Genomic DNA, 21377 nt, shown 5'->3' with positions numbered 1-21377 from the left:
TGCCAGTGGAATCGAACTTCCCCTGCCATTGTACGTGTTGTACGTCACCGCGTTTGAGAACAAAGAAGATTTTGTCTTGACCGTGTGTACGCAAAGCAAGCTTGTCGAATTCCTCGACAAGCCTAACAAGGAACTCGTCGAGGAAAACGATGTGTTTTTTCCGACGAGTTCCTTTGTCGTGTTTACGAGGCCTCAGAGTTGCAATGCTTAATGGGACTTATAGTTTCGGTCTCCAGCTTGAGACTCCTGACCTAGAATGTATTTGGATGATTTAAACTGAGTGACTATTTGGGCTTTAAGCCAACAGTTCATTTTTGTTACTATTTACAGAATATTTGACAAAGAAATAAAACAGCTGTTGCTGGAATTCGGACACACTGGCTCTTAGTTCTTATTTGGAATCACGTGTGTTTTATTAGTAGTTGTACAAAACACTCCAATAGTTCACGCTGCACAACAGAGAGACAAGGGACAGAGAGGTGGAGACATAAAACCCAGCAGCATGCAGAGCCACAGCACTATTGTCGGGGCAAGAGTCCTTTACAGGAGCACTCAATGCATACCATTGCTCTCCTCCGCCTGTAGAGGGAGCAGTGCTGAATGAGACACTCATCTGTCATCTTAATCACTCATTCACATACAAACATACATTGGATAAGAATTTGAGAAAGTAAACCTATGCTTCTTATATGTTATCCAGTCAAGTCTGGACATCAATGTTTGACAAACTGTCCATAAATTTTGGATGAGTAATTTCCTCCTCCCCTTGCTACGCTTCATATTATTGTCCAATATGCTTGGTTTCTCCAACCATTGTTCACTGCTTGGTAAAATGATGACTGGAGGTCACTGACTTTGGTTTATATAACTTGTATAGAAGAAAAGACAGGCTTGCAGCGATTTAGCAGATGTTGCACTGATGGGACTTGTGAAATGAAAAACAGGTTGCAGCTGTCTTCGTGAATCTATAGCAATCCATTTACATAACTGTGGAAGTATTAGCTTTTTAAACATTTAACATTAAATATATTCAATGAGGGTTCCCTTTAGAACACCAAAATCTTTTCAGAATATAGTCATTCTTGTTCCTGGACAAAAACTTCTGGAACATTACATTTGAAAGCATAAAACAGACCTGTCTCCCTAGTGAAATTCTGTGTTGCAAGTCGAGCGTTAAGGATGATGTGTCCATAGATAAGTCAACTTTGTTTAAATTGTCTTCTGTGTCCACCTACTGACAAGTGGTGACACATAATTAATTACATACATGCACACAGATGGTTCACCTTACTCCTGTGTAGTATTTGCCCCAGGTGTAGTCTCTAAGCCCCGTCATTTTCAAAGATACAAAATTAAAGGAACATTGAGTTATCCATGATTTCCAAGATGAAATGTCTGATAACCAGCAAGTATGAGAATGTTCTGCAGATCAAAAAAAGAAGTCCTCTTTTCTAGCTCCCTACAATGGAAGCTTTAGTGGTTTGCTCAAATTGAAAGGAAGGAATAATTGTTAACCTCTCCTTTGCTAAATGAGTAACTAGCAACATTGCATGTACTAGCAATCTCTAACAGAAAAGTGGTTAAGGTGCCCAGGAGGTTAACGGTTAGAAACAGGTGCGTGGAGTCTTGCAGGAGGTTCTGGCAAGGAGAGGGTTCATGAAAATTTTCTTTGCGGGTCTAATTCCTCAATCAGGGTAGATGATGAAACCAGAGAAAGTGCTGTATTTATTAGTGTTCCCACCATGCACTTTGCCTCCATCCAGCTTTACATATACCTCATCCCCCACATCCAGATGCAGTATGACGCTGTTACTGGCATAGTCGTAGTTCTGATCTGCATCCTGAGCAATGGCGCTAGCTCGAACCTGCAAGGGTGAAAAGAACAAAAACTGTCAACATTTGGAAAAATAAGACATTAATCTGCAGATATTCACTAATACAAAATGTGCTGAAAATAAATGATCTTGTTATTATCACTGTAGAAGTAAACCAGTCTGGGAACACTAAAGGCAGACCGTGCAAACCTTCGATTTTAAGGTGATTTCTTCTAATAGCATAGAGCGGATATCAACTATCTTGTCCTTGACCATAACTGGTGTTGTGCAGCAAGAACTCCAATCAGATTGATACATGGTTAGCAACATGAATGTACATGACAACATAATTAGGATTTTCTGCTGGTATTACTTTACTTCTTGCCCTTTTTATCTCTTTTTAGGGTGGGGGCTCTACAGATGGTAGGTGACTGGAAGGTCATTTGTTGTTTCTGCTATGTCCTCTTTTTTTTCCTGAATTGAATAGTGTCTCTTCCCTTTAGCTGAATTAAAGTAGAACTATAGCGTAAGGGAGGGTTATAACTAGTGTTGTCCCGATACCACTTTTTTGAGACAGAGTACAAGTACCGATACTTTTTTTCAAGTACTCGCCAATACCGAATACCGATACTTTTTTTTTAATATCATGTGGGGTATTTTTTTGTTTTTTTACACAATTTTTATTTTTTACTATTTCTTTTTTACAGTGATTTTTTTTTAGAGGGGGGGGAGTAGTGGATTGTCAGTGTGTTTTTTTATTATTATTATTATTATTATTATTTACATTTTATTTTTTAAATCATTTATTGCAATTTTTTTTTTAATTTAAGCATCATTAAAATCACTTCTCCTGCATCAGTTCCTTTAAATATTGTACCTGCTGGGTGTCTATAGTATGCCTGTGATAACGTCTTTAAATAGAACAATCACCTGCCTGCCAGTAAATTAGGAAGAACTGATCTAGCTAAACTATACAGTGTATAAATATATGTACAACACCTGGGATGTATATATATCCTCTACACACTGTAACATTAACTGACTAGCCTACCTGCCTGCCTGCTCTATCTACCTGCAAAAAATGACACTCTCTCTGTCTCTCTCTGTTCTCTGTTAATTGCCGCAACACACTACGCAAGGCCGCCCTGCAGGCGGCCTTTTATAGTGTGGGGCGTGTACTAAACCACCTGAGCCATAATTGGCCAAAGCCACCCTGGCTTTGGACAATTTTAGCTCTCCGTTTTTTGCGCGCTGTGATTGGCCAAGCATGCTTGGCCAATCATCAGCCAGCGATGCCGCAGTGAATTATGGTCTGTGAAACGTAACTCGAATTTGGCGCGAACGACCCGTTTTGTTCGTATTTCGACAAACAATCGCACATACGATGTTCGAGACGAAGCTCATCCCTACTGCCCAGGTATCGGGTGAAGCATCGGAGCATTTCCCCCGAGTACAAGTACTCGGAAAATGCTCGGTATCGGTACCGATACTAGTATCGGTATTGGAACATCTCTAGTTATAACCCCAGTCAGTTTGTCTTTTGCCACCTGTGTCCCATTGTGGAGATTTCCCTTCACTTCCTGTCCTATAGCCAAAGCAGTAAGTGAGAGAAAATCTCTGCAAATTAAGGGAATTCCTTGGGGACCCCCCAGGTCACCAGAACGTGTGTCCCCATTGGAAGATTTCCCCTCTGTTACTTTTCTGGGGAAAACCCAAAACTTGGGATTTTCTTTTTCTCCCACTTTCAATAATAATGGTAAAAAGGACAGATAAAGAGGGGGAATCTCCCTAACAGGGAAACAGACAGGAATAGAAAGATAGGTGTTCTACTCCCTCTCCACTTTATCCAAAAATAAATAAATAAATGTTGTGTGGCAACAACCAATTTTTAACCGTGGTGTTCTTATGACCAACATTACATGCTCCAACTGTAAGCAACATCAGCTGCATTTTTATAATTGTCAAAGGACACAAAAATGCAAATCGCTTTTTTACAGTGATTTTTTTTTTAGAGGGGGGGGGGGAGTAGTGGATTGTCAGTGTGTTTTTTTTTTATTATTATTATTATTATTTACATTTTATTTTTTAAATCATTTATTGCAATTTTTTTTTTAATTTAAGCATCATTAAAATCACTTCTCCTGCATCGGTTCCTTTAAATATTGTACCTGCTGGGTGTCTATAGTATGCCTGTGATAACGTCTTTAAATAGAACAATCACCTGCCTGCCAGTAAATTAGGAAGAACTGATCTAGCTAAACTATACAGTGTATAAATATATGTACAACACCTGGGATGTATATATATCCTCTACACACTGTAACATTAACTGACTAACCTACCTGCCTGCCTGCTCTATCTACCTGCAAAAAATGACACTCTCTCTGTCTCTCTCTGTTCTCTGTTAATTGCCGCATAGACATAGACATTTTTAGACATAGAAAAGCTAGCTTATTACAATTTGGGCAATGTTGCACAATTCAAATAAATGCCAGGTACCAAACGACCTCAATCCAACTGATTAGATACTGTAAATGAAGGAAAAACCTGGGAAAGCATTAGGAGGTTAGCTAACAAGTGACAAGTTAGCTAAAAAGAAATGTTACAAATAGGTGGAAAATATCATGAACCATATGGTTCCTAGTACAAATCTTTGCAAAATTTAGCTTCTAGTGAATATTCCTGATTGGTTATAAATCTTAGTTCAGGTGGATTTACTACTCCCATAGTAGGGATATGGTTTGGGTATCGCCGCCACCATAGGTTTGGGGCAAAGCTTTAGTGTTGAGGATTGCAGATCTAATTCCTTACAACCCTAGGTAGGTAGGCTAGCTTAAAAGGGTCAATAAGGGGCTTTTGGATAAGCCAATATCTTCACTATAAAAAGGTAAGATCACAGAAGCCATATTTAAGCTGGATACACACTATACAATTTTCTTTAGCTTTTTCCTTTGGATTTACCAAAACCAGATATAATATGAGGTCAATCCTAAAGAGTTTCAATTTGTATGCAATCAGACAGGCCCCTGCACTACATAGTTTTGGTAAATCTAAAGAAAATCAGACAACAAAATTTGGCGTCTTATGCCGCGTACACACGGTCGTTTTTTGTGATGAAAAAAAACAACATTTTTAAAAACGTCATTTAAAATGACCGTGTGTGGGGAAAACTTTGTTTTATGTCTTCTGAAAAACTGCAAAAAATGTATTTTTTTAGCATGCTTCAATTTTTTATGTCGTTTAAAACAACGTTTTTAAACCTGCGCATGCTCAGAAGCAAGTTATGACGCAAGCTTGAATGGAACAGAGTGCCGCCGTACGTGCTGAACGTAACCGCGCTTTGCTAGAGCATTTTGAAAAAACGATGGTGTGTAGGCAACGTCGTTTTTTAAAATGAAGTTTGAAAAACTTCGTTTTTTTTCATGCTAAAAAATGACGTTTTTTTTCCATCACAAAAAACGACCGTGTGTACGCGGCATTAGAATGTGCTTTATATGTGATACGGAAAGCAGTGGGAGTGTTGCTGAAATAAATGAAATTGCATAGGAAAAGATTACTACAGACCTTGTTATATCTTAGTGCCGCAACTTGATCCTGCAACCTCTTTACAGCCTGCCCAGTACTTCATACTGTAACAGGTGATAACAGGCTGTATGTGTTTTTACACAGGGCAACTATTGTTGCTGGCTGTAATTATTTTTTCACTGGCCTTTTTTTTAATGGTGATAGCAGTGTAATGTGTCTGAGCAATATGAATCGGCACAGACAGCTTTGTTTTGTTTGGAATAGCATGTAATAGGTTGTAATAGGTTCAGAGACAAGTGCAGGGTAGGGTTTCAAAGAACCCTGGCTGAGAAAGGCTGCCTTAGCAAAATTTTTCTATTAATAGGAGTTGTTTGCTTTTTTTAAGTTGATAATTTTGTGTGAACAAAGTATGTCAGGCAGTTGTTGCTAACAGTCTGTTGAAGAGCTGCCTTTTTTTGCAACCTTTAAAATAAAAAAATAAAAAATACTGTACGCCCAAAACATCGCCCGATTTCACCCGGATTCATCACAACCTCTGCCATATATCTTTATACCCAAGTTTTCAAAAATATCAGAACTATAAACTGTAGCCATGGTTTGGTAAAATAATAGTCAGCACAAGGACCATACGTGAACATGGCTAGGTCTAATAGGTTAAAATGTGGAAAACTATAAAAAGCATACGTTTGCTACACTAGAAATTTAGCGCTTAAATGATAAGAAAAGTCTAAACAGCAGAGCAGTTTTGTGAGCAGAATCAAGAAGGAAAGGGCTTATGCCGCATACACACGATCATTTATCGGGTTGTAAATTTTTTTTTAATGTCATTAAAAACGACCGTGTGTGGGCTTCAGAGCATTTTTCGGGTTCTAAAAAACGGGCAAAAAAAAAATTCGAACATGCTCTATTTTTTCACAATGTTTTTTACGTTGTCATTTTTCGGGTTGTAAAAAATGGTCGTGTGTGGGCTTTAACGACGTGAAAAATCCGCGCATGCTCAGAAGCAATTTATGAGACGGAAGCGCTCGTTCTGGTAAAACATCCGTTCGTAATGGAGTAAGCACATTCATCACGCTGTAACAGACAGAAAAGCGCAAATCGTCTTTTACTAACACAAAATCAGCTAAAGCAGCCCAAAGGGTGGCGCCATCCGAATGGAACTTCCCCTTTATAGTGTTGTACGTCACCGCGCTTTGCTAGAGCATTTTTTTTCTTCACAATCATGTGTAGGTAAGGCCGTTTTAATGATCAAGTTAAAAAAAAAAAGGTTGTTTTTTCTAAATCCTGAAAAACGTTGTTTTTTACGACCCGAAAAATTATCGTGTGTACGCGGTATTAGACATAAGGCAGGTGTTTTGTGAAAATAAAAGTGTACTGTCCAAAACACTTCAGGAAAAAACTGTCTAGCAACAAGTTTAATGCATTAAAGTAGAACAGTCCAAACTGCAGACTTAACCAGCGTAAGTGGGGTTTCTACTAGGGTTGTCCCGATACCACTTTTTTAGGACTGAGTACAAGTACCGATACTTTTTTTTATGTACTCGCCGATACCGAATACCGATACTTTTTTTTAAATGTGTCCCCAAATGCAGCCATGTCCCCTGTATAACAGCCATGTCCCCCGTATAGCAGCCATGTCCCCCGTATAGCAGCCATGTCCCCTGTATAGCAGCCATGTCCCCCGTATAGCAGCCATGTCCCCAGTATAGCAGCCATGTCCCCAGTATAGCAGCCATGTCCCCAGTATAGCAGCCATGTCCCCAGTATAGCAGCCATGTCCCCCGTACAGCAGCCATGTCCCCAGTATAGCAGCCATGTCCCCAGTATAGCAGCCATGTCCCCTGTACAGCAGCCATGTCCCCCGTATAGCAGCCATGTCCCCAGTATAGCAGCCATGTCCCCAGTACAGCAGCCATGTCCCCAGTACAGCAGCCATGTCCCCCGTACAGCAGCCATGTCCCCAGTACAGCAGCCATGTCCCCAGTATATCAGCCATGTCCCCAGTACATCAGCCATGTCCCCTGTACAGCAGCCATGTCCCCCGTACAGCAGCCATTGTCCCCCGTACAGCAGCCATTGTCCCCCGTAGAGCAGCCATTGTCCCCCGTACAGCAGCCATGTCCCCCTGTACAGCAGCCATTGTCCCCCGTACCTACTGTTATCACCGCGGTGGGGAACATTACAGACAGCGTTAGTTTGAACAGCTGTTTTCCCCGCTTTCCCGATACCGATACTGGTATTGGTATCGGGACAACCCTAGTTTCTACAATAAAAGATTTAGCGTAGTATATTAAATACACATTAAAAAAAATTAGCAGAGGCAGGGCAGTACATAATCTGCTTGAATAAGCCAAAATATGTAAAAACAGGATAGTTTAAATTATTTTTAAATGCCAAGAAATTATGCTAATCGGAGCATACCTGAAGGTCACAACCTGGGAGCTGTTCAGAAGCAAAGCCCATCGCCCTTTATTGGGCAGGCTTGTGATTATCAGGAGGCTCCTAAGACTTTGCACCTCGGGTCTTGAACAAATTGACTGCTTGCAATCTTTGGCCCTTTTCAGATGGGTTGGATTCTGCCTGCTCATTGTGGAATCTTTCCCCTAATCCCCACTGATTAGGCAGAAGGCTTGTCCATGTCCACTCCGCTAATACAGAATTGACACAGATACAGCCCGCAGTCCTCTATGGGCAGTTAGATGTAAACACTGTTTACACCTGAAGGCCATCCGATCCAATCCGTTGTTTTTAGCAGATAGGATCTGATCAGATGTTGACGGGTGTCCATTGATACCCACCGCTCCATAGAGGACAATGAATAGTCTGATCGCATCCGCTTAAAAAAGGAAAGGGGCCTTATTTTTAGGGCAACAATCACAGGCCTAAATATAGACACACAATGCAGTAAAAACAGGGCCAAAAATTGAGAAAGAAGGCGCAGAGATATTCTCCAAATATTTGAGGGGATTTAACTAGTTGCCCACTTTTGGCATGTTACAAATGTCCATATAACCTCCACAAGGCATCTCCTGTACGTCCTGCAGTTTTTTTTATCTCCCCTGCTCGCTCCATGCACAGCTCTGGGAGACCTGCTGTCTGTAGAAACACAAGCTTCCAATATTATGATTGGGAGCGTCAGAAGCATTCCTCATTGAATGACCAATCTGACAGCCAATCACAGCAATCATTCAGTGTAACATTTGTTAACCAAGACAAAAGTATAAAGCTGGATACACACTATACAACTTTTGTTGTTCAATTTCCTTTAGATTTACCTTCAACTATGTAGTGCAAGGGCCACAGCAGTGGAGGTGCTGTGTGCCAGCAAATCCGATCGTGGCATGGAGCCTCTTACCAATCACAGCTGATCATCGTGTGAACCAGGAAGTGCCCGTAAACGGCTTTCCTGAGTTCAAGTTGACAAGGAGAACGGTTCTCCCTGTCAGAGGAGGGGGGGTCTGCGCTGATAATCTGCTCATTGATTATCAGTGCAGCCCCCATCAGAGGTGCCCATCAGCTGCCAATCAGTGACCATCACCTGCCAGCCTGTGCCCCACAAAGAACGCCTGTCAGTACCCATAAAAGGGCCAATCAGTGCCCACAACAGTGCCAATCAGTGCTCATAAACATGCCAATCAGTTCCCCATCAGTAATGCCTGTCATTGTCCTTCAGATGCCACTCAGTAATGCCTGTCAGTAGCTCCTCATCGGTGCTGCCTATCCAGTGCCACCTATCAGTGCCTATCAGTGCCGTCAGAGCTGCCAATCAGTACTGCCTATCAGTGCTCACAATTTAAAAAAAAAAATTGTCGGCATTTTTTTGTTTACAGCGCAAAAAATAAAAACTGCAGAGGTGATAAAATACCACCAAAAGAAAGCTCTATTTGTGGGAAGAAAGTGATAACAATTTTGTTTGGGGACAGCACAATTGTCATTCGAAATGCAACAGCGCTGAAAGCTGGAATTTTCCTGGGCAAAAAGGGGGAAAAGTGCCTGGTATTGAAGTGGAAAGTATTTACTGTTAAAACATGTGTGGTTTAGGGTATATCTGTTTTATTTTAAATTACTGCTGCATTATGAAAAAAATCTAATATATATATATATATATATATATATATATATATATATATATATATATATATATATATATATATATATATATATATATATATATATATATATATAAAAAAAAGTTTATTTTCTTTGTAAATAACGTTAACACGCTTTGTACCAAAAATGTAATTTTAATATTGCAGTAAATAGAATAAGCAGCAGAATTAAATTTAAATGTTTTCCCCACAGTAAGTGCTGGTTCATACTACCGCGACTTGGGATCCAACTTGTGTCGCCCCAAGTCACGCGACATGAGAAATTCCATTGAAGTGAATGAGAGCCATCTTAATGTACAATACCGAAGTTGCTCCGACTTCAGAAAAGGTTCCTGTACCACTTCAAGGCGACTTCTAGGCAACTTGTACCCATAGATTTCAATGGAAGTTGCCTCCAAAGTCGGATCACCATTTTAACTGAAGCAACTTTACAGGAAGAGAAAATAGTTTACTCAGGCAAACCCCTCCCTTCCACAGAGCTGATTATTCTGTGATTGGCCACAGCCAAAGTCGCCTGTCCTGGAGACAACTTTAAGTCGCATTGTAAGTTGTTCCAAGTCGTGCAGAAGTCGCGCTGAAGTTGCCTTGCAAAGTCGTACTGTAAGTCGGGTTGCCCCTGTGTGAGCCGGCTCTAATTTTTTTACTCTTTTTTTTACACTTAAAATGCCGTTTGTCCCCCCCAAAAAACTATGGGCCAGATCCACAAAGAGCCGGCGTAACATAGAAATTCCCATTTAAGTTACACTGCCTTAAAATTTCTACCTAAGTGCCCGATCCACAAAGCACTTACCTAGAAATTTTCGGCTGTGTAACTTAAATTCCGCCGGCGCAAGGCGTTCCTCTTCAAATGGGAGCGATTGCCATTTAAATTAGGCACGCTCCCGCGCCGGCCGTACTGCGCATGCTCGTGACGTCATTTTCCCGACGTGCATAGCGCGAAATTACGTTACGTCGAGCTTTGTGGATCGCGACAGGTCAATAAAGTTGCGTCGGGAAAAAAAAAAGATACGGCGGGAAAAATAAAATTTAAAACAAAAAAAAAAACGCGTCGCTGGACAGAAGGGTCTGCTTTTACAAGGTGTAAACAGTTTACACTTTGTAAAAGCAGCCCTAATTTTACGATTGCAAACTAAAACTTACAGAGAAAAAACTAAGCTGAAAAGCTTCGTGGATCTCCGTAAGTGCTAATTTGCATACCCGAGGCGGCATTTCGACGCGAAATGCCCCCAGCAGCGGATGCGGTACTGCATCCTAAGATCCGGCAGTGTAAGTCCCTTACACATGTCGGATCTTCTGTCTATCTCTTGGAAACTGATTCTGTGGATCAGTTCCAAAGATAGAAACAGGGATACAACGGCGTATCAGTAGATACGCGGGCGTATCCCTTTTGAGGATCTGGCCCTATATATGTATCAATTCTTTTTTATAAGTAATTACAAAATTATAGATTCATGAATAGATAAATAGCAGCAGGGCTTTTTTTTCTCAGAGAATAGGTGCAGGTACTTCTCCCTTCTGCGTCACCCCTTTTCCTTTGCCCCATGCCCACCTCCAAACACTGTCCCTTGGTTTTGGGATTACATTACCAAATAAGCTAAGTCATTTGTATGAAAATCGTTAATGATAACAAGGAATGCAGTAAAACAGAGTACTTTCTGCCAGAAACAATAGACCCCCCCCCCCAGTAACAATAGATCCCCTGCAACAAAATACCCCCAATAACAATTGACCCCCCGCCAGCAACAATAGATCTCTCAGCAGCAAGCATCATTAGACTGTCCAGTTGCCAGCAACAAATTTCTCCCCTTTCTCAACAGTAGATCACTCCCAGCAACAACTGGCTCCTTAGCAACAATAGACCCCCCAACAGCACAAATAGACCTCCCAGAAACAATAGATCTCCTAGAAGCCAGCATCAATAGACTCTCTAGTAGCCAGCAACACTAGACCCCTCCCTCAACAGTAGATCTTCCTCCAAGCAACCATAGATATCCCACCAGCAACAATACATCTCCCCAGCAAAAATGGACCCCCCAAAAGTAGACCCTTATATGCCCCAGTGGCAGCATCAATATACCCTTTTTTTTGGGGGGGGGAGGTGTTCACAATGAAAAGTTTAGTTTGTGGTATCAGCAAGGTTTTCCTAGCCAATGCTATTCCAAGACAGTTTCATTCTAATGAAAGTGAACCAGTCCACACAAACAGGGGGGTTTGCCTCTAAGAAAACCTCCTGGTGAACAAAGGCATTCTAAGTCAACACACAGGGCAAGCAAGAAAGCTCCAGCACATTTTTGTGCAAGTTCTGACCAGTGGTCCAGCCTGGACACAAAATAGTCCATGGGGGTCTTCACTTCTGTGAGTGTTCACATTAGCCCTGGACCAAATATAGTCAGCAGCAGTGATGTTGTTCAGATGATGCCTGTGAATACTGCCTGCAGCTGAACCTGAACACCATGGTTTAAAAAAAAACAGCCACCACCACCCCTGCTTATCCTTTCAGAGATAAGAGGATTGGAAGCTTGTATCAAGTACATTCTGCCAGCATCAAGAAATGCTGCAATGAGGTTCTTACGCAAAACTCTGCCAAAGTGCCTCATTTTGGTCTCCTTCGGGGCTGGTGGTAGTAGATTAGCCATTTTACCCTTGTATTGGATATCCACATTTAAATTGATTTGTGGTTGCAATTGCTTGTACCCAGCTAAAAAAGGGGGAAAAAAACGGCGTGGGGTCCCCCCTAAAATCCATACCAGACCCTTATTCCAGCAAGGATTGATGACTCATTGGTTGTTAAGGATGCCGTGGCCAGCCCCACTCCTTAACAACCAGATTTTACTGCACCCTAATTGGGCAAAGCTTTACCCAATCAGGGTGCAGGGTGGCTGTGTCAGTTTCATTCCGGGACACTGTATTGTCCCGAAATGAAGGTGCCCGGGACAGACCTGCAAAATGTGGGACTGTCCCGGGCAATCCAGGACATGTGGTCACCCTACATATAACACCCGGGGAGGTTTTGACATTTCCTGTTCAAACTTTGCCCATTTCCTCCTCCTCCTTGCCACAAACACCATATTCCTCCTCAACCTTTGGCTGCCTCTGTCTCACAGAGATTGAGGGAGTGGGCTAAGGTTCCTTCTGGCCCTGAGATAGTAGAAAAACCTCCTCCTGTGCTCAGTCTATCAGACCACAAAATGGGGTGGATTTATTAAAGACAAACAGAGTGTTGGTTCACTTAACTTTATCTTTCGATTTCCCTTCTAAATGTTTTTTTTTCTTTGTGTGAATTTCTCACTTCCTGTTCCTCCTCGATAAGCTTGCTCCATCATCCCAGCCGTTCTGGCTGGGGGTTAGTCAGCGTGCTCGCCCCCCTCCCCTGGGACTACATTCCTGCGCGGAGACGCTGTGAACGTTCACAGCATCTCCCCGCAGGAATGTAGTCCCAAAAGAGGGGGCGAGCACGCTGACTAACCCCAAGCCAGAACAGCTGGGATGATGGGGGCAAGCTTACTGAGGAGAAACAGGAAGTGAGAAATTCAGACAAAGAAAAAAAAACATTTAGAAGGGAAATCAAAAGAAAAGGTAAGCGAACCAACAATGCTCTATTTAGAAATTAAAAAACGAACCTTGACCTTAAATACATTGTGCTAGAAGGTGTCCCTCTTTCTCAAAGCAGAAAACCCGGGATGTATGCAAATGTAATGTCATAGCAGTCACTGGGAAATGTAAACCGACCTGTCACTGTGCTAAACTATAACTCCTAATTGCAAACAAACGAGCCTATACAACTAGGGAAAACAGCAGATATAAATGGAGCAGAGCTGTCATATAATATATTAATTATCAGTGCATTAGAGTATGCCAACTGTGGCCTAATGAGTGTCTGATGGTAATCACTGACACAATTAATTAAAGTGTGTATTAATTTTACATGGAAGACAAATACATGTGTTAAATAATAATTAAAGACAGAAATTAACTCTATTTTTGCTGAAGTGATAAACATTTTATTACAAAACATTCACATTTATTGTAATACGATATGATTTCCTCTTATACACGGACGACAGCTGACACTTTTCTTCTTTTTCAAAACTTTTCTTTTTTGGGGGGGCGGATGAAAGAATGAAAGTAGCAGCCGCTATGGAACCCAGTATATCATACACTGGCGATTAGCGATAAGTGAATGAATTTGTGAGTCTGACAAATTGGCCCTTTTTTTATGCAACTGGATGTATACAGATTATCGCTGAAAAGGGCAGATTTAAATATATATATATAAATGAGAATCAATTTCTGAATAATAGGCCATTTTATACTTTGAATACGTTCCAAAAAAGTCTATAATAGGAAAGACAGGAAAAGTCATCTTTCAAATGTGATTGGTCAAGAGAAGTTATGCGTGATGCTTTTCGGGTGGCAGCTAGGGATGATAAAAATGTTAGTTTTATAATGACATTCGAATAGTAACATCAACTGTGAAATTTAGCTACTCAGACTTACAATTTGCGGCTCTAGTACAGTGATAATAGTGGGTCGCTTGCCGTCTACCTTATTAATTCACAAAATGTCTTGTATCCCTATCAGTGAATACAAGGTGTTATGTGAATATATGATAGGAGATCTGTGTTTTACTTACTCCTCCTCCCCTCTCATCCATTCTCAGAATGCCCTGTATTCAGTGAAATAAAAGGCGTTATGTGAATCAATGAGCAACCCACTATCATCACTTTACTACAACTGGAATTCTAAGTCTGAGTGGCTGACGGCTAGTGTTAGTATCCGGCAGTATCCATTTAAATGTGCAGATTTCACAAAAAAAAACTTTAGCATCATAATGTGGATGATGAGCTCTTACAGGGCCCTCCATGAGCTAAAGTATTACTGAAAATGATTGAATTCAATCAAACTGCATATAGTCATATGTGTTGTGACACAGTGGCGTTACTAGGGTTGGTGTCACCCGGTGCAGTAAAACATGGTGCCACCCCCAAATAATTGTTGCAACCTGCAGGGGGGGGCTGGGCAGGGAGAGAGAATGAATGGGGGGCAGGGAGAGAGAGAGGAGGGGGAAGGGTAAGAGAGAGACGAGGGGGCAGGGAGAGAGAGAGGAGGGCCAGGGGGAAAGAGAGGATGGGGTAGGGAGAGAGGAAGAGGGGCAAGGAGTGAGAGAGAGGGGGGCAGGGAGAGAGTAAGGGGGCAGGGAGAGAGAAAGAGGGGGCAGAGAGAGGATTGGCATGGAGAGAGAAAAAGGGGGCAGGGAGAGTGAGGAGGGGGCAGGGTAAGAGAGAGATGAGGGGGCAGAGAGAGATGAGGGGCATGGGGAGAGAGAGGAGGGGCAGGGGGAGAGAGAGGAGAGGCAGGGAGAGAGAGAGGAGGGGCAGGGAGAGAGAGAGGAGGGGCAGGGAGAGAGAAAGAGGAGGGGGATAGATGGGGGCAGGGAGAGAGAAAGAGGGGGGCAGGGAGAGTGAGGAGGGGGCAGGGTAAGAGAGAGATGAGGGGACAGGGAGAGAGAGAGGAGGGGCAGGAGGAGAGAGAGAGAGGAGGGGCAGGGAGAGGGAGAGAGAGGGGGTAGGGAAAGAGAGAATTTGGGGAGGGTCCAGTCAGTGCTCACTCACTTGGGTGGTCCCGGGGGCTCACTGGCTCAGTCAGTGGCTTCTCTTTCAATGCAGATGTCGGCTTCACAGACAGAGCACACAGGCAGGAGGAGAGTGGCTGGAGAAGGGATGTGTCTTGCTCAGGCATGCTGGGGGTGGACAGAGCAAGGTAGGGATCCCTCTAGTACAGTTGCAGCTCCCGAGCCAGCTGTCACCAGCACCCGCAAAGGACAGAGCAGTCATCGGAGGAGGGAGAGGAGAGAAGCAGATGGATGGAGCTACGGGTTTTCCATCAGCTCTGCATGCCTGCGGTTTAATCGGTGCAGCCTATCAAGTGGCATCAGAGCAGCCCGGCTCAGTGTCACCCAGGTGTAGTCCACACCCACCGCACCCCCCTAGTGACACCACTGTTGTGACAATGAGAGGGTCTGTCCCTGTGAAAATATAGGAAAATATGACACAGCAATTTGGAGATTTAGAGGAGACTGAGAATAACAGAAGGTACTTTTATGAGTAAAGAATACATACCTGAATTTAATTTTACATACGTTTTCTATGCCTTACCAGAACCTGCACTTGCAGCAAGCTGCCTCAAACACCCAATAGGTTGCTATAATTACCTAAACTCTAGAACTATAACCCTGCAGACTCACAGATCTCACTGATTCCACTATGGGTTGAATGCCAACCAGCGATTTTAACATACTTACTATGAGCTCCGGGCATCAAAAGCTCTGCACCCCCAACACCGCCTCCGTGGACTAACAGGAGAATGCTAAAGAGAGCAGCAAAACATTTATTATGTGGCACCACTCTAAGCAGCATTTAGGATATGCCCAGTGCCAGAGTAAAAAGAGGGTGAAGACCTGTGATTTCAAATGGCTGGACGGAAGACACCTTTGAAATAAAATGAGCATATTAAAGCAGAACTCCGGGATAAGCCTAAATACAAGCGAATGTACATTCTTACTTGCATCTTGGTGTGCTTTGTATATTCCTTCAGCCAGGGCTTTTTTTCAGGGGGAACTTGGGGGAACTCAGACCCCCCACCTCTGGCTCAGACCCTTTGGTGCCTGCTCACCACAATCACTTGTAACCACAGAAGTCTGGTCTCTGTGTTTACAAGTGACAGCTCTGCACTCTGTGTGTAACCACCTGAACTCTACACTCTGTATGTAATGCAATCCTGGTATTTAATGCCCCTTTAAGACCCTTCTACTGTTTGTGAAATCTGAACAGGGTGGTGGTTTAGTTCCTGCACCTATTTTCTGAGAAAAAAAGCTCTGCTTCCAGCTCTGTGTAGTAATCCAGTATGATTGGTCTTTTCTGTAGGCAGCTTATAGTGGGTGGAGATTCTGAGTTCCTTCCACAGCTCTGCTCTCTGCCCAGGTGATGTACAACACATTGATGAAGTCACTGCTACTTCTACAGGATAATAACTGGCTGGACCCATCCACAACATCACTCTTGGTACCTTAACATTTGACAAGCCTATGATGAGCGTTTAACATGTGAGTTTTATCCTACTTTAAATAAACAACACTGTTTATACGGTATCACGCTATGTGAGTTCTTTTCATTTTTCTTGCATGGCATGTGCTTACCGAGCCTCTATGAATTTATGATTTACACTGTGATTTGGGATCATCAAGTCGATTAGCCATTTGGATCCAGGACCAGCTGTTTAGATCAGTTTGATCGATACAAGCCTTTGGTGACTTTGGCGGTATATACCTTCCCTAGTCATTTATATTTGGTAAGCCCCCTTTTTTACCATTGGTGGTGGCACTTCTGTCAAGCTGTTGTTCTATCTTCAAGATCTTCTTTATCCACATTTATCCACATCCTCTAGTCACTTTATGCACTTTCCTGTGGTGAAGTCACCCTTATTTCCATTCGTTTGGATCCCAGTCACTTTATGCACCTTTTCAATTCATTGTCATTATTTGTAAGCTTTTATTATATGTTGACACACTAATATGTTTATTAACCACTTCCCGACCGCCGCATGTAGATATACGTCGGCAGAATGGCAGGGACAGGCACATCAACGTACCTGTACGTGCCTGCCTAGACGTGGGTCGGGGGTCCGATCGGGACCCCCCCCCGCTACATGCGGCAGTCGGATTCCCTCGGGGAGCGATCTGGGACAACGGCGCGGCTATTTGTTTATAGCCGCTTCGTCGCAATCGCTCCCCGGAGCTGAAGAATGGGGAGAGCCGTATGTAAACATGGCTTCCCCGTGCTTCACTGTGGCGGCGTATCGATCGAGTCATCCCTTTTATAGGGAGACTCGATCGATGACGTCAGTCCTACAGCCACACCCCCCTACAGTTGTAAACACACACTAGGTGAACACTAAATCCTACAGCGCCCCCTGTGGTTAACTCCCAAACTGCAACTGTCATTTTCACAATAAACAATGCAATTTAAATGCATTTTTTGCTGTGAAAATGACAATGGTCCCAAAAATGTGTCAAAATTGTCCGAAGTGTCCACCATAATGTCGCAGTCACGAAAAAAAAACGCTGATTGCCGTCATTAGTAGTAAAAAAAAATTTTTTATAAAAATGCAATAAAACTATCCCCTATTTTGTAAACGCTATAAATTTTGCGCAAACCAATCGATAAACACTTATTGCGATTTTTTTTTACCAAAAATAGGTAGAAGAATACGTATCGGCCTAAACTGAGAAAAAAAATGTTTTATATATGTTTTTGGGGATATTTATTATAGCAAAAAGTAAAAAATATTGCATTTATTTCAAAATTGTCGCTCTATTTTTGTTTATAGCGTAAAAAATAAAAACCGCAGAGGTGATCAAATACCACCAAAAGAAAGCTCTATTTGTGGGGGAAAAAAGGACGCCAATTTTGTTTGGGAGCCACGCCGCACGACCGCGCAATTGTCTGTTAAAGCGATGCAGTGCCGAATTGTAAAAACCCCTTGGGTCATGTAGCAGCATATTGGTCCGGTCCTTAAGTGGTTAAGGTCACGTAGTGACACTTTAAGATTTAGTTATGTATTAATATATGCAGATTTGGTTTGTTATCTTTAGATGTGGGTTCTTTCCATATCCTTACACAGGTATTAGCGCTACATTGTTCCAATTGATCTAATTTTGCTCTATTCCAAAGTTGTGTGGCGGCTTATATTTGTATTATACACAGCGCAGTTTATTCTCTATACATATTTATCATCATACACATAGAGCAAGAGCCTTATTGATTAAAAAACATTGGTTGGGTCATAAAAATGAATCCATGGTAATATATGATGGTGGGAGTTTGGTGGCTCGACACGTTTTCGTGGCCTCATAACCGCTCATCAGGAGGAAAAAGGGGGGAACGGGATAATTGTAATTAAAAATAAATAAAGAAAAATTTAGGGGGGAGGCTTTGTGGCCAACTTACATCCTCAGCTGCGCAGCTGCAGCACGCAATCAAAGTCACCAGTACACAGTGGAGCCCCATCTCCGGGCGTTGGGTGGCTTGGTAGGGCAGCAACATCCAATACAGACCCAAGGCCGGTGGGTGTAAATGAATACCCTGATCAAGGGAGAAATTGATAACCCCAAGGAGGGGACCTGTGTAAAAATAATGGGGATGGGATGTAAATAATGGTTGTGATTGTGTGTTGTGTGTAGGATGTTTAAAAAGGGAATAGAGAAGGAAGAGTGAGGGTAGGAGTAGGGAGAAGGTAAGGGAGAGGGAATCGAATAGGAAGAAAAGGGGAGAGAAGGTCTCTCTAGATGAACTCCATGGTTTTTGCTCCTGATGAGCAGTTATCAGGCCGCGAAACGCGTTAAGCCACCAAACTCCCACCATCATATACTGTATTACCATGGATTCATTTTTATGACCCAACCAATGTTTTTAATCAATAAGGCTCTTGCTCTATGTGTATGATGATACCAGCTGTTAAGTGTATATTTGTTGTAACAATTTGTATTTATTTGACTGTGGATTGCTATATATTTTGTATCCAAAATGGATTTATATTTTACTGTCGTATGCTTCATTTAAAGTTCCACTACTCCTTCTCCCCCCTTTTTAACAAATATTTAAAGCGGAGGTTCACCCAAAAATCCACTTTTTGACATTAGCTGTAGCATACTGCTAACATCTGCAGTATGCTGTTTGTTTTTTTTTTTACTTGTACTTATCGTTATATGAGCCCTTGTTTTCCAGCTCCGAGCGGGGAATCCTGCGGGGAATGGGCGTTTCTAAGCGAAGAGGAGTTGATTGACGGCTGCTAAGGTGCGTCTTGGCCTCTGTTTAATCTTCAACTGCCATGTTGCTGCACATGTTATCAGTTATGACACCAGCCATTGGATGGTTTGACAGTTTGGTTGAGAGCACAACCAATGTGACAGTTAGCATTCCCGGCATGCCAGGAATGTAACTGCTTTTTCAAACTGTTAAATTGATGGGTTTACTTCGCTTAAGGATGCTGGAAAGTTCATTTTGAGGGTGAACCTCCGCTTTAAATGACCATTTTTGTGCCCACAGTTCAGCTTCAAAGCTTATATGAGATTTTGAGATTACATATACCTTAAAGATAGAAAAGTGTTGGCACTACTTACTAAATATTACGGACTATTATATTGATTCTCTATTTTAGTTTATCAGCACCAATTTCATAGCAAAAGAGGGAAAGCAATAAGGATACTTGGTTATGTTGGATGAGTTTGAATTGTATTGAATAATTTCTTCATTAAATAAGCTTAAATCATTACAGAGCTTTTCCTTTGTTACAAGATTTCCTTACAGTTTTTAATATGCACATACTGATTTTCCAAGAGTCTACCTTTCAGAGCATGTCCTCAGGGATGAGCCCAGAACTGAACCCCTAACCTGGTCTACACGCAGACTTGATTCATGAAAACGAGGGGGTCTCCTGCTACTGACCCTCCTCTCCTTTCCCTGGACAGCAAGGGCGTGTTGCTATGGAAACCAGACAACTGGGACTTTTACGGTGTGTGCCCTGCCAGATGGTCAGGTGAGAGTGTGTTCGGCTGCACCGTGTCTGTATGACAGCAGCACCTCCAGTTTACCCACCACTAAGCCTTCTCTCCGCAGCTTCCTCACTACTTCCTTTGTTCCCTCCATTCATTATGAAACAAAGCCATTTCCCAGCATAATATGGTTTAAATACAGTAATGGTAGCTGTGACATTTAGAATAAAATTGCTAATTGAAAATTAAAATTTCTGTGGCCCCAAAAGTTATTGCCTAGCACAGCCCAAGGAATATGGTGTGAATGGGAACTGGGTCTTATTAATTATTTCTAGACATAATCTCTAAAGCAGGGGTCTCCACAATTTCTAAACAAAGGGCCAGTATACTGTCCTTCAGACTTTAAGGGGGCCGAACTGTGACCAATGTGATTAGAAAATGCCCTGGCCTCTATGGGAGTAAACAATGCCCTATCATTCGGAGGGGGGATATTGCCCCATTGTTGGTTTAATGGAAAGGAATAGTGCCCCATAATTGGTGTTAGTGATAAGAATAAGCCTCAACATTGGCATCAGTGGGAGGAATAGTGACCCATCATTAGTATCAGTGGAAAGAATAGTGCCCCATCACTGCTGTCAGTGGAAAGAATAGTGCCCTATTGTTGGTGTCAGTGGGAGGAATAGTACCCCATCATTGTCATCAGTTGGAGGAATAGTGCCTTATCCACTAGCCTATTGCATTAGGGGGTGTGCACCCCAAAGCTCAAACACACACTACTGATTGCTCACTGTGTTCATTAAGAAAGGGAAGGGGTCAGCAAACAACATATTTACCAGCCCCTTCCCCCATTCATCCTAAAACATCCCCACAGCATCAGTTGCTGGGAAAGGAGAGAAGGGAAGCCAGAAGCGGTGCAGGGGGACGGAGGAAGGAGCTAGGGCAGTAGGGGGAATCTATGCCGCACAGGGTGATTAGGGTGTGCCTGGGCACACCTGGCACACCCTGTGTGCATGCCTATGGCCTTATCATTAGTGTCAGTGGAACGAATAGTGCCCCATCCTTGGTGTCAGTGCAAATAATAATGCCCCATCATTGGTGTCAGTGGGAGGAATACAGTAGTACCCCATCATTGGTGGCAGTGGGAGGAATAGTACCCCATCATTGGTGGCAGTGGGAGGAATAGAGCCCCATCATGGCTGTCAGTGGGAGGAATAGTGCCTCATCATTGGTACTTTGGAAGGAATAGTGCCCTATTCTTGGTATCAGTGACAGGAATTGAGGCCTATTGTTGGTGTCAGTGGGAGGAAAAGTGCTTTGTATTATTTGGAGGAACAGGACCCCAAGGGCCAGATAAAGGCAAGCAAAGGGCCTAATCTGGCC

General features: G+C 42.6%; 1 protein-coding gene across 1 annotated transcript in view; it reads right to left on the bottom strand.

The window, feature by feature from the left end:
* Window positions 1–384: 384 nt before the first annotated feature.
* C1QL4 (complement C1q like 4) overlaps window positions 385–21377 on the bottom strand; it is a 75272-nt gene continuing 54279 nt past the window's right edge. Inside the window, exon 2 of the mRNA XM_040341156.1 lies at window positions 385–1865. Within this exon, the coding sequence (XP_040197090.1) occupies window positions 1686–1865 (180 nt within the window). The 3' untranslated portion in view covers window positions 385–1685. The remainder of the gene's footprint in view (window positions 1866–21377) is intronic.

The sequence above is a fragment of the Rana temporaria genome, chromosome 2, assembly GCF_905171775.1.
Source record: "Rana temporaria chromosome 2, aRanTem1.1, whole genome shotgun sequence".
In the NCBI taxonomy this organism is placed as follows: Eukaryota; Metazoa; Chordata; class Amphibia; order Anura; family Ranidae; genus Rana; species Rana temporaria.
This window is presented reverse-complemented; position numbering and strand designations above follow the sequence as displayed.